We start from the raw sequence: 12,237 nt of genomic DNA, 5'->3' as shown, positions 1-12,237 counted from the left end.
CAGGATGAGCTGCTGAGTGAGCCTTGGGTGGAAGTGTCAGACGCTGGGGGCTTGGCAGAGGGACTGTCACAGGGTCAGGGTGGCTTTACTGCCAAGGTGGCTCTTGAGTTAGGTCAGGAGCTAGGTCAACTCAGTAGGTCAGGATTTCCCGGTGGAGGTGGAGACCCAGGTGATGGCACCCAGACGGGCTGGGTCCCCACGGGTGAGGGTGTCAGTTCACCAGCCTGTGCAAAGACTTCCAGTGCCAAGGCAAGGAGCTCGGGGTGCTTTGGTGAACGAAGGTGAATTCTTGAAGGGTTTTAACCAGGAGGTGACGCAGTCAAGTTCCTTCTCCTGCAGTATGCTGGAGCATCTTTGGTTAAAAATAAAAAAATAAAGGTCAACACGGAAAACTCACCCTTGATTTGTGCTCTGAGCCCTTGGGGCCTGGGGGTTGATAAAAAGAGCCAGGATGCTAGCTTGCAGAAAAGGGAGCACTGCCAGGACTTGGAGAAAAAAAAGGAACCTGATACTTGGAGTTCTGCCTGACCTTTCTTTCCTCGTCTCTTTTTAGGTGAAATTCAGTAAGCTTAAACATGTTAAAAGTGCACAATTCAGTGGCATATAGTATGCTTACAAGATTGTGCAGAGCCACCACCTTTATCTAGTTCTAACACATTTCCATCACCCTGAAAGGAACCCCTGTCCCTGTTAAGCAGTCACTTCCCATTCCTCCCTCCCCACAGCTCCTGGCCACCATCTGTCTGCATCCTAGCTCTATGGATTTGTCTATTCTGGATGTTTCATAGCCACAGAATCAGGCATACATCAGACTCTGGGCCGTTTCTTAGGCTCTGCCTTGTCCCTGCTGTGTTACAAGCTCACCATTTATTTCCTGCTCTATGGCCCTCAAGCCAGTCCTGTGTGCAGCCTGAGTGGAGCTCCCAGCCTCCCACTGTCCAAGAGAGAAGCTCAGATGGTATGAAAACGAATCAGTCAAGCTTGTTCTGGGGGAGAAGTGGGCCTCCACCCTTCTGGGGGCATTAGTGGGTGTGTGTGGCCAGGTGCTAAAGGGCCAGAATGTGGTAAAGCTGGGACAGTACTCATGACTGCAGAGAGTACAGACCCAGCCCTGGAAGTGAAGTCACAGAGCCTATTGGGCATCTGGCTTCCCAGGCAGGTTCCTCCCTGACCTTCTCTGGGCCCTCTGCCCCGCATCCGAGACCTTTTACCAAATTCAGGCTAAGTGGCTCAGTGCTGCTACGGAAAGGGGCAGGGGTTGAGCTGCACAGGAGGTGGCTGGTTGACTCACTGCTCTCCATATGGCCCTTGGAAGAGCCCCCAGAAAAGGTCCCATGCTTGTGAGCTCCTCCTCTCTGACTGTTTGGAAACACACGGGCTCTTCAGCCTGTGATGTCCTTGGTTGGCCTTCTCCCTGCCTGGTTCTCTCCCTGCCCAGATGCTGACCTCTGCCCCCACAGCTGTGCCTCCCCTAAGTACTTATGGAGAGCTGTAGAGCACCTCGCTGTGGGCTTGGCCCTGAAGATGCAGAAATGAAGCAGATGCGGGTGCTGTCCTGAGCTTCATGGTTTGGGGACAGACAGTGGGAATGGGGTGTGGCGGGAGCTGGGGCTGAGATGCTCTCAGTGCACCTGGGCACTCAGCTTTGCCCAGAGTAGTCTCGGAGGGTTTCTCAGAGTGAGTGCTATGTAAGCTGATTCTTAATAGACACTTCGGGAATTTTCCAGGTGGACCCCATGGGAAAGGGCTTTTTCCACAAAAGAACCAGCAGGTGTGAGCTTGAGCACTTGAGCAAATGCCTCAGGCAACAGTTACCAGCTTCTGCAGCGCTTGGGGCCGAGGTGTAAGAGGCAGGTGCTGCTCTTGAGGGCTTTGGAGCTGAGGACCGCAAACAGGGAACAGCAAGAATGACAGCAGGGAACAGCAGGTAGTTGGGAACAGCAAGAATGGTGGAGTGAGAGAGGCCCTGGAGAGGTTGTGGGTGGAGCACAATGGCTTCCAGTGACATTCTGGAGAGCTGGCAAACATGGTTGCATCTGCATTGGGAAGATGTCCTCTAATGGTTTCTAGAAGGAGGATTTCAGAGGAACCAAACTGGAAACATAGAGACCAATTAGAAGGCTGTCTCTGACACCCAGGGAGTGCTGGTGAGGGCCAGAATCAAAAGGGATGGAGGCAGAAGGCAAATTAGAAAGAGACATAGCAGGTGTTCTTCCCATGGCTCAGCCATGGGTGACTTGGAATTCTCGGGGAGGGGACCCCGTGGTGGCATTGGAGACAGAGACCTGGTATACACCCTGACTTCCTCCCTGGCACCCTACAACCTTGGCTGAATTGTCTGATCTCACCTGGCCTTGGTTTATCCTTCCGACAAAATGCCCAAAAAGAAGAAGCGAAGAACGTGGGTTCGTAAGTACTTTGAAGAGTAAAAGGTCAGGGGATGAAGGCATAGTTTATTTTTTGCTGCCTAGTGGCCCAGAGAGGAGGTAGCACCTGTCAGGTGTACAGGAGGGGTCCCCGGGACTTGGGGCCCAGCTGGCACAGAGGGTCACATTTCAACCTCTGGATCCCTTTGGTCTGCAAAAGAGTTCCAGTTCCCCTCTCCAACTCTGAGAGCAGCTGCACCTGATTCCCCCAGGGCCTTGGCTGTACCTCCTCCTCTGTGGTTAATAATTCAGGACAAGCCAGATGGCTCTGCTTTCCCCTCCTTCTCTCCCATAGCCTCCTAGGGCTTGTTCCTCAACTAGGGGTGGGCGTCGGGGTGGGGAGCCCAGGAGGCTCAGCCGCTTGTAACTCAGATGAACCGTCACCACCAGAGCCTACAGCCTCTGTGCACCCTGGGGCTTCAGGTTCTGGCCGGGCGCCCCAGCTTCAGAGTCCATAGGCCCATTGCCTGGGGAAGTGGAGAGAGCCCTTAGAAACCACAGGTCCTGCCTCCCGCCCAGCTCTGATTTCAGATGCGGTCTTGTCTAGGGCACTTTGTAAATACTTGTAGGGTGAGGAGACCAATGGTACTATTTGCACTCTCAGAAACATTCTTTCCTTAGTGAACTGCCACCTCCTGGGTCTGCAAAGTCCTGCAGGGATCTGCAGGGTGTCCCCATTCTCTGTGATTCGTAGCACCCATCTTGATAGGATCTTGGGCACAGGACCCCTGATTGGGCTGGGTATGGAGAGAGCCAGGCCCTGAGGCTATCCCAGCCCCTGGCCCGGGGTGTCCTGGGAGAGGACAGGGACAGTGTCCATTGTCACCCAGTGCAGGGAGAGCCTTTCTTTGTCAACCCAGGAGGGCTTGTTAGAAGAAGAGGGCCGGGCAGCTCAGCTCTTTCCCTCTTCGTGTCCGGCAGCAGGAGGCCACTCCTGGCTCTGGGCCTCCTGGAGTTGGCAAGAGCTGCTGACCAAGAACCTGACCCAGGCCCATGAAGGCAGTGTCCAGGGCGAGCCAGCACAGTGGCTGTCCACATACCTGTATGCTAAGGTGAAGCTGCCGCAGTGAGAAGCTGGTGCAGAACATTTTGGGGCAGCTCTAAATAGAAAAGGATTTTGTCTCCCAGGCAACGTGGACATGAGACATAAGCCTACACGCCTCCATGTAGGCTCCCAGACTGCCTGAAAGCTCTGGCTAAGTTCTCCAGAGCGCTCAGGTGATAGCTCTTCTTCTCAGACGAGTACATTGAGGCCACTGTCTTGCCAGACATGTAAGTGGCCAAGCTTGGCCTGACGCTGCAGTCACTTTCCACTGACCTGCAGCTGTGACTCATCACCACTGCCTTGACCTCAGGGCCAGAGCCTGGAACTCAAGCTGCAGGGCCCCTAAGAGTGAACTTAAGGAAGCCCAGCTGGGCTTGGGACTGGGCAGCGTTCTAGGATCCAGGTGGAGCAGAGGTGAGATTAACACCACAGGAAAGAACCCCAGGGAGAGGCGGAGGCAGGACATTGGCTGGTGGGGTGTGAACACATCATAAAAAGGTGCCACTGTATTTCTTTTCATCGTGCTTTCACTAATATCTTGCAAGTGTGTGTGTGTGTGTGTCTTCAAACTATCATATTAGTATATTGGGGATGCTTTTATGGAGGGGGCTTGTGGGGAGTCACCGTTCCCTCTGCCCTGTGTGCTTCTGCTGGGGAAGGGAGCAAGATGTGGGTGGCTTAAGAGAGCCTGGCAAGAAGAAGAATTCTCACCCAGAATCTGTTGAAAGGATCTGGTTTTGAATCTGAATGGAAGATCCCATAGCCTGAGCTACCCTCACAGTGGTCCAGAAACATGTGAATCTGAGCCAAGTCTACTGATGTGTGATTAATTTACAAATAGGCGTGCAGAGCAGAACGGTGTGTACACAGGAGCCTGCTGTTCCTACAAAGCTGCATCAAGATGTCACTGAGTTGGGTTTTATTTTAGTTCCAAGTATTGTATCTGTTTAGCACCCAGCCAGCATGGTGCCGTGTGCATGCTGGGCAGGCTGAGCTGGTGGCATTTACTGCTCCCTAGATGGGAGGTAGTTCCAGGCCCCATGTGCTGGGCCCAGAGCAACTCCTCAGATTCACAGAAAGAGCTCATGTTTCATGGATGGTCATTTGGCAGAAAGGGTCTGCACATGATGAAAGGGTGGCACATTGGGAACACTGGACTTTATGTCGAGCTGCATCTGGCCTTTACCCCAACCAGCTGCAGCGTCTTTCCCCTGACCAGATTCACACCACGTCTTCTGGACTCAAAGGACAGACTTTGAGACTTCAGAACCATCATACAAAGAGAAAACACCTTAACTTATTTGGAGTTTTCAACCATTTTTTGACATAGGGGTAAAGTGAAATGTACCTTTTCTTTTCTTTTTTTTTGAGACTGAGTTTTGCTCTCTCGCCCAGGCTGGAGTGCTGTGGTGTGATCTCAGCCCACTTCAACCTCTGCTCCTGGATTCAAGTGATTCTCCTGCCTCAGCCTCCTGAATGACTGGAACTACAAGTGTACCCCACCATGCCAGGCTAATTTTTGTATTTTTAGTAGAGATGGGTTTTCACCGTGTTGTCCAGGCTAATCTTAAACTCCTGACCTCAGGTGATCCTGTCGCCTTGGCCTCCCAAAGTGTTGGGATTACAGGCATGAGCCACCATACCTGAGCATAAATGTATCTTTCTGCCCTTCAGGAGGAAAGGGTTTGCTCAGCAAGTGAATAACACGCAGAAGGTCAAAGCAAGAAGTATCATCCTACTCTTAGTCAGGACCTTTCTGAGTGCAACAGAAATCCAGTTTGAACTCAGGCAAAAAGGAGACCTAATTGGAATGCTCATGTTCACCATCCGTGGAAGGACAGCAACTGCTGGAGCCCAGGATTCTCTTGGACTGCATGGAAGACACAGCTGCCGACAGCCTCCCTGCCTTTGCCACCAGTGAAGGATTGACCACATTCTCTCTTTGACCCCAAGTTTAAAAAAGAAAATCCCTGGCAAGTGTAAGCAGGAGTGAGATCATGGCTGCAGATTGAGGACATGCTCCAAATCCCTAAATCTGATAGAACAAATATTATTAAAAACCCATATCCACGCAGGCAAAGAAATGCGTTTAGGGGCTAAGAAATCATGCAGAATCCTGAAAAGGTGTAGTGAAAATGGGATTCAACTGAAAAAGGAAACAATAGCCAAGATTGTACCCAGGAGGTAGAGAGGTTTCTAGGTGTGGATTGCTTGAGCCCAAGAGTGTGAGGCTGCAGTGAGCTATGATTGTGCCACTACACTCCAGTCTGGGCGACAGAGTGTGGGACCCTGTCCCTAGGATAAAAAATAAAAAAAAATATAAATAAATAAATTGATGATATAGCAAGTGAAAAATGACAGATATAGAGTGAATAATGTAGAGTTTTTAAAATCCAGGATAGGTGTTTTATTATACACACAAACCTACATAAGTGATAAAATTATATGGAACTTAATACATACACACACTGCACACACAAATAAATACAAGTAAAACAGGCAAATCTGACTGAAGTCTATAGAGTGTATCAATGTCAATATCCTGATAGTAATATTGTAGTTTTGTAAGATGTCACCGCCTGTAATCCCAGCACTTTGGGAGGCTGAGGTGGGCAGATCACCTGAGATCAGGAGCTCGAGACCAGCCTGACCAACATGCAGAAACCCCATCTCTACTAAAAAATACAAAATTAGCCGGGCGTGGTGGCGCATGCCTGTAATCCTAGCTACTCAGGAGGCCGAAGCAGGAGAATCACTTGAACCCAGGAGGTGGAGGTTTTGGTGGGCCGAGATCACGCCGTTGCACTCCAGCCTGGACAACAAGAGCAAAACTCCGTCTCAAAAAAAAAAAAAAAAAGACGTCACCATTGGGGGACACTGGACAAAGTATACAAGGGATCTCTCTGTGTTATTGCTTACAGCCACATGTGAGTTTACAATTATCAATAAAAATTTCAATAGAAAAATCTCTTGAGAGTAACAGGTTAGTTACAAAAATCTAAATAACTGTCAGTTTAAATGGGGATGTCAAAATGAAAATTTTAAACGACCATGTTTGAACTAAATGGCAGTAGGAACACTGGATGTAAAAACTTGTGGGGTGGAGTGAAGCCACTAGACTCTGGAATCCAGGCCACCCTTCCCAGTGTAGATTTGGCCAAAAGTTCAAATGGATGGGGCCCTTACCAGAAGCCAACCAGCTGTGGCCCATGAAATGTGGACTTCCCAGCCTCCAGCACTGAATTCTACTTCTGTTGAAAAAAGGTCCATAAGATGCAATTATAATAAATGTATTTCTGGGAATGTAGAGAAATACATTTAAAAGACTCAGTTCTAGATCCGGCACATCATTGACGTCATCGTTGCCCGACGGCTCTCTAGGAGACTGGAGTCAAATGCCGTGAGTCAGCCATAATGGCAGATGAAGAAATTAATGAGGACTATCCAGTAGAAATTCAGGAGTATTTGTCAGTGTTTGCGAATTCCATTGATTCTGTGGATGAGATGCTGAAGAACATGATGTCTGTTTCTAGAAATGAGTTGTTGCAGAAGTTGGACCCATTTGAACAAGCAAAAGTGGATTTGGTTTCTGCATATACATTAAATTCAATGTTTTGGGTTTATTTGGTAACTCAAGGAGTGAATCCTAAGGAACACCCAGTAAAGCAGGAATTGGAAAGAATCAGAGTATATATGAACAGATTCAAGGAAATAGAGAAGAAAAACGCTGGCAAGCTGGACAGAGGTGCAGCTTCAAGATTGGTAAAAAATGCCCTCTGGGAACCAAAACCGAAAAATGCATCCAAAGCTGCCAATAAAAGAAAAAGCAAAAGTTAACTTTTTGGTTTTGATGTACACATATTCAAAAAGTACATCTTTTTTTTTTCCCACAAAATAATTCTGTGGCAGTGCAAGTTTAAATGTATTCCTTATTGAATTAATGTGTAAATTTACAGTAAATTTGTAAAGCTCAATACTTTCCTCTCCAAAGGTTGTTATCTTTATTGATCTGCACTATGAGGATTTTAACGTTGTGATATATTTTATATTTACAATTTACCATCTCTTTTGAAGAGAGTCTCATTTCTTTATATAGGTCAGTCTTGCAAGTACCATTTTTTAAGCAACTGTGAAATTTAAGTGAGATGTTCTTTGTAAATATTTATACTATTTTCAATGAAATAACACACTTATACCATCCACAGACACATATAAAATACTCAATAAAGGCCATTTAATGTAGCTGATTGCATGTAGCTCCAGGTACAATTAGTTACTTCCCCAATTCACTTTCTATTTCTTCTTTCTCTTAATTATTTTGAGCTTATCAGTTGTAGCAAAAGCACACACTATTTTTCCTCTGTAGTAGTGTAGACAACTGAAATGATCTCTTGGTAGAAATTTTAATCCAGTCATTGCTTTATTTTATTTTATTTTTTATTTTAGATTTGGAGTTTCATGTGCAGGTTAGTTACATGGATATATTTGCACATAGTGCAAATCAATTGTCCTGAGGTTTGGGCTTTTATTGATCCTGTCACTCAAAAAGTGAACCTAGTATCCTATAGATAGGTTTTCAACCCTTCCCCCCTCCCTTCCTCCTCCTCCTTTGGAATCCCCAGTGTCTTTTGTTCTCATCTTTATGTCAGGGTGTACCCAGCGTTTAACTCCAAGTTAGAAGTGAAAACATGCAATACTTGGTTTTCTGTTTCTGCATTAATTTGCTTAGAATAATGGTTTCTAGCTGCATCCATGTTGCTGCAGTCTGTGATTTCATTCTTTTTATGGCTGTGTAGTATTCCATGGTGTATATGTACCACATTTTCTTTATCCAGTACACCATTGATAGACACCTAGGTTGGTTTCATGTCTTTAGTATTTTGAATAGTGCTGTTATAAACATACAAATGTCAAAAAAAAAAAAAAAAAACCTATGGGATGAAGCCAAATCAGTACTCAAAGGAAAATGTATAGCCCTAAATTCATTTATTCAGAGACAAGTCAAGTTAAAAATTATTGAACTCAGCTTTCAATTCAAGAAGCTAGAAAAATAAATAAATTCAAAGGGTTTAAAAAGGGCCAGGCAAGGTGGCTTACACCTGTAATCCCAGCAATTTGGGAGGCCAAGATAGGAGGATTCCTTGAGGCCAGGAGTTGGAGACCAGTCCTGGCAACATAGCAAGACCCTGTCTCTAAAAAAATAAAAAATTAGCCAGGTGTGGTGTGGTGGTGCACACCTGTAGTCCTAGCTACTTGGGAGGCTAAAGGGGAGGGTTGCTTGAACTCAGGAGGTTGAGGCTGCTGTGAGCTGTGATGGTAACATTGTACCCCAGCTGGGGTGCAGAGTTAAAAAATAAATAATATAAAAATAAATGTTACAACTCTTTTACAAGGAACTCTGTTACCAAAATCAAAGGAGAACTTAGTAACTCAACAAAACTACAGGCTGGTTTCACTTAAAAAAAAAAAAAAAACTTAAAATATTAGCAAATTTCATTCAACTGAATGTATTATTACAGCATGACCAAATAGGATTTATTCCAAGAATGGAAGGGAGATTCAAGAGTAGAAAAGAATTTTCATTTAATTTATTATATTGGCTGTTTTAAAATTTTAGTTTATTTTGTTATTGATTGAGACAAGGCTCTTGCTCTGTCGCTCTAGCTGGAGTGCAGTTATGTGATCATGGCTCATGCAGCCTTGATATCCTGGGTTCAAATGAGCTTCCAACCTCAGCTTCCCAAGTAGCTAGGATTACAGGCTCGCACCACCATGCCCAGCTAATTTTTTAAATTTTTTGTAGAGATGAGGTCTCCCTATGTTGCTCAGGCTGATCTTAAACTCCTGGCCTCAAGAAATCCACCAGGCTTACTGACACCTTCATTTCAGACTTCTGGCCTCCAGAACTGTCAGAGAATAAATTTATTTTGTTTAAAGCCACTCAGTTTGTGGCACTTTGTGATGGTTGCCCTAGGAAACAAACCCGCTGTCTATTCCGGGGTAAGAATAGAATGGAAAAACTAGGCCGGGCACCATGGCTCACACTGTAATTCCAGCACTTGGGAGGCCGAGGCAGGCAGATCATCTGAGGTCAGGAGTTCAAGACCAGCCTGGCCAACATGGTAAACCGGGTCTCTACTAAAAATACAAAAAAAAAAAAAAAAATTAACTGGGCATGGTGGTATGCACCTGTAATCTCAGCTACCCGGGAGGCTGAGGCAGGAGACTTGCTTGAATCTGGGAGGCAGAGGTTGCAATGAGCCGAGATGGCGCCACGGCACTCCAGCATGGGCAACAGAGTGAGACTGTCTCAAAAAACAAAAAAACAAACAAACAAAAAAAAAGAATAGAATGGAAAAACGAGAAAGGTGAACTTATATGACCTGCTGGTTCACACTAACCTCTACCTGAGAATTTAGAGTGATCGCAGATGGGTATTAACCCAGGCATTTGCTGGAGCAAGTATAGCCCTCTATGGAAAAACAGACCCTCATCCTAAGCCTCAAAAGAATTTCTACAAATATCTTCCACAGAAAATGAGCAGTTCTTAGTCAAAAATAACTGAGTACAAGAGGAGTTAAAGCACTAAGAGCCAGAGCCAGCACGAACAATTTACAGCAGAAACAGACTCTGGAGACTTCAGATGCTGCAATATTTAAGCATAGCCGATAAAATAACTGTTCAGTGCATTTAAATAAATAAAAGGCAAAGTTGAGAATATGTGCAGGGAATTAAAAGCTCTAAAGAATGATGAAGCAGATTTGAACAATGAAACAGAACTTTAAGTCAAACGTGGAGAAATCCAGAATACAACAGTGGAAGAAAAGGAAGCTGCAGAGAGGATAAGACACATACGTGGAGAAAGTCTAACATTTATCTGATTAGAGAGCCAGAAAGAGAAGAGAGAAATAGAACAAAGTCTACGTAAGTGGGGTTCAGCCCTTAAAAGGTGGCTAATACTTCTCTCTAGTCCTGGGCTTAGTGCTTGATTTCAGCCCAGCCAGTCAAGTGGCTCACGAAATAGATGCCAAACCCTTTGCCTTGACTCCTCCCCAACCTTGGTCATTTCTTCCTGCAAGAGGGGTATCAACGAGCAGTTCCTGAGAACTAAGAGGCCTAGGACAAAGTGTCATGAGGGGTGGGCCTTGAGGATATTGAAGACATTGCCCAAAATCATGCAAGGTCCTTTCCCTGCACTTCCTAACTCAAGGGAGTGTCATTCGTATTGTAGTACATGAGAATGGCATCACTTGGAGTTGGACAGTGCATAGCCTGTGCAACTGAATGCAGCAACCCAGCTATCTCTGATGCCTTTTCTGCCCAAGTTAAGTGCCCATGGGGCTTTCCAAATTTGACCAGTGCTTTTTTTCCTTTGTGTTTTGTTTCCTCCCTGTTTCCCTCCCTGGAGAAGGATGAGATCTGTCATCGGCTGGAGGATTTTATGGCATGATAAAGGGAAGCTAATAGCTCTGTACAGAAGAGCCAGTTACCTGGGAAACTTTCCAGGCATGTTGTGTTTCTGGCAGCCCTGGGAGGCTGGGCTGTAAAGGCCACACCACTCACAATGCTATGGAGCAAGGCCTGGGTGAAGTTGTACAGACATGTGAATGTGCCTGTCCCCACCTCCCCTAAGAACACTGGCTGGGCCTTTTGTTGTCCTCTAGGTCCTCTGGCTCTGCCTGCTTGCTCCCTTCTGAGTCGAGCATTTGGACCTGGTTATTGGTGACCTAAGACACCTGGGTTTCCTGCTCACCTAAGAGTACAGTAGATCAGGCCTGGGTCACAGCCCAGGAGATAGAGTCTGGTACCATTCTGCCCTGACTCACTGTATGGCCTTGTCAAATGACTGAGTCCCTCTGGGCTTTTGTCTTCCCATCTTGCCCTGACTGCTTCTGAGCATTGAGTTTCCAGCGAGATTTTTGCGGCAGAGTGTTTATAAACTGAGCTGCACTGAGTGTGTCTGAGAGGAGGTGGTAGTTATACTAAGGGCATTTGGGCCGCCTGGCATAGCCATGTCTCATTTAGGGCCCAGCTTGTCTCTCCCAAACCTGCCTATCAGAAAGGGCTGAGATGACTTCAGATACCCCCGCCCCCAGCCCACACCATAGGCAGCAACATCCAGTTGTCCTGTTTGACATTTATGCCCTGCACATGCTCTTGAGGAGGGCAAGTCTGGCTCCATGAAAAGTCTGAGTCACAGACGCTGTCAAGAAACAGGGACATGGCAGGGAGCGTGCACTATTCTTGGAGAATCTTAACTGCGCTAAGGAACAGCTAACAGAGCAGTTTGTAATTAGCACTTTGGCTGCTTGGCGGCGGCGTTTTCTGCCTGTGGAGGGTTCTTTTGTGAACATTTGCCAATTACCCTTCTTGAGTACCTACTAAGTGCCAGGCCCTGGCTGCCTAGTACCTGCTGTGAATGGAGAGACAAATGAAAGGTGTTATCTTTTTCTCTTTTGTTCAGGCACCATTCTAGGATTATCTACTGGGATTATGGCAACAAATAAGACAGACAAGTTCCCTGCTCTCCTGTCACCTGTGCTGGGATGAAGGGAGGCAGTCTTCAAGTACACAAATCAGATCATTGGAAAGTGTGGCAATGGGACTGAACTGGGCAGGAGAGGAAAGCTACACTGCAGAAGGGACAGGGAGGGCATGACATTTGTGCCCAGACCTGATTGATGCCAGGGAGTGAGGGAGCAGCTGTTCCCTGGCCTGGGGAATGGGTGCTTCCTGGGCATGGCAGCAGCTGGAATGGAGAGCTAA

General features: G+C 46.6%; 2 protein-coding genes across 5 annotated transcripts in view; both read left to right on the top strand.

Annotated features, from left to right (window-relative positions):
• The window catches only part of LOC129460343 (nuclear nucleic acid-binding protein C1D-like), a 78,999-nt gene extending 66,846 nt beyond the window's left edge, over nucleotides 1–12,153 (top strand). The window contains exon 2 of the mRNA XM_063614747.1: nucleotides 5,146–12,153. Coding sequence (XP_063470817.1) covers nucleotides 6,886–7,308 — 423 coding nt within the window. The 5' untranslated portion in view covers nucleotides 5,146–6,885 and the 3' untranslated portion in view covers nucleotides 7,309–12,153. The remainder of the gene's footprint in view (nucleotides 1–5,145) is intronic.
• The window catches only part of PITPNM2 (phosphatidylinositol transfer protein membrane associated 2), a 145,367-nt gene that overhangs the window by 66,884 nt on the left and 66,246 nt on the right, over nucleotides 1–12,237 (top strand). The gene's annotated exons all lie outside the window — the stretch shown is intronic.

This window comes from Symphalangus syndactylus, chromosome 13, assembly GCF_028878055.3.
Source record: "Symphalangus syndactylus isolate Jambi chromosome 13, NHGRI_mSymSyn1-v2.1_pri, whole genome shotgun sequence".
NCBI lineage: Eukaryota > Metazoa > Chordata > Mammalia > Primates > Hylobatidae > Symphalangus > Symphalangus syndactylus.
Note: the sequence above shows the minus strand (reverse complement) of the source record. Positions and strands in the feature narration are given on the sequence as shown.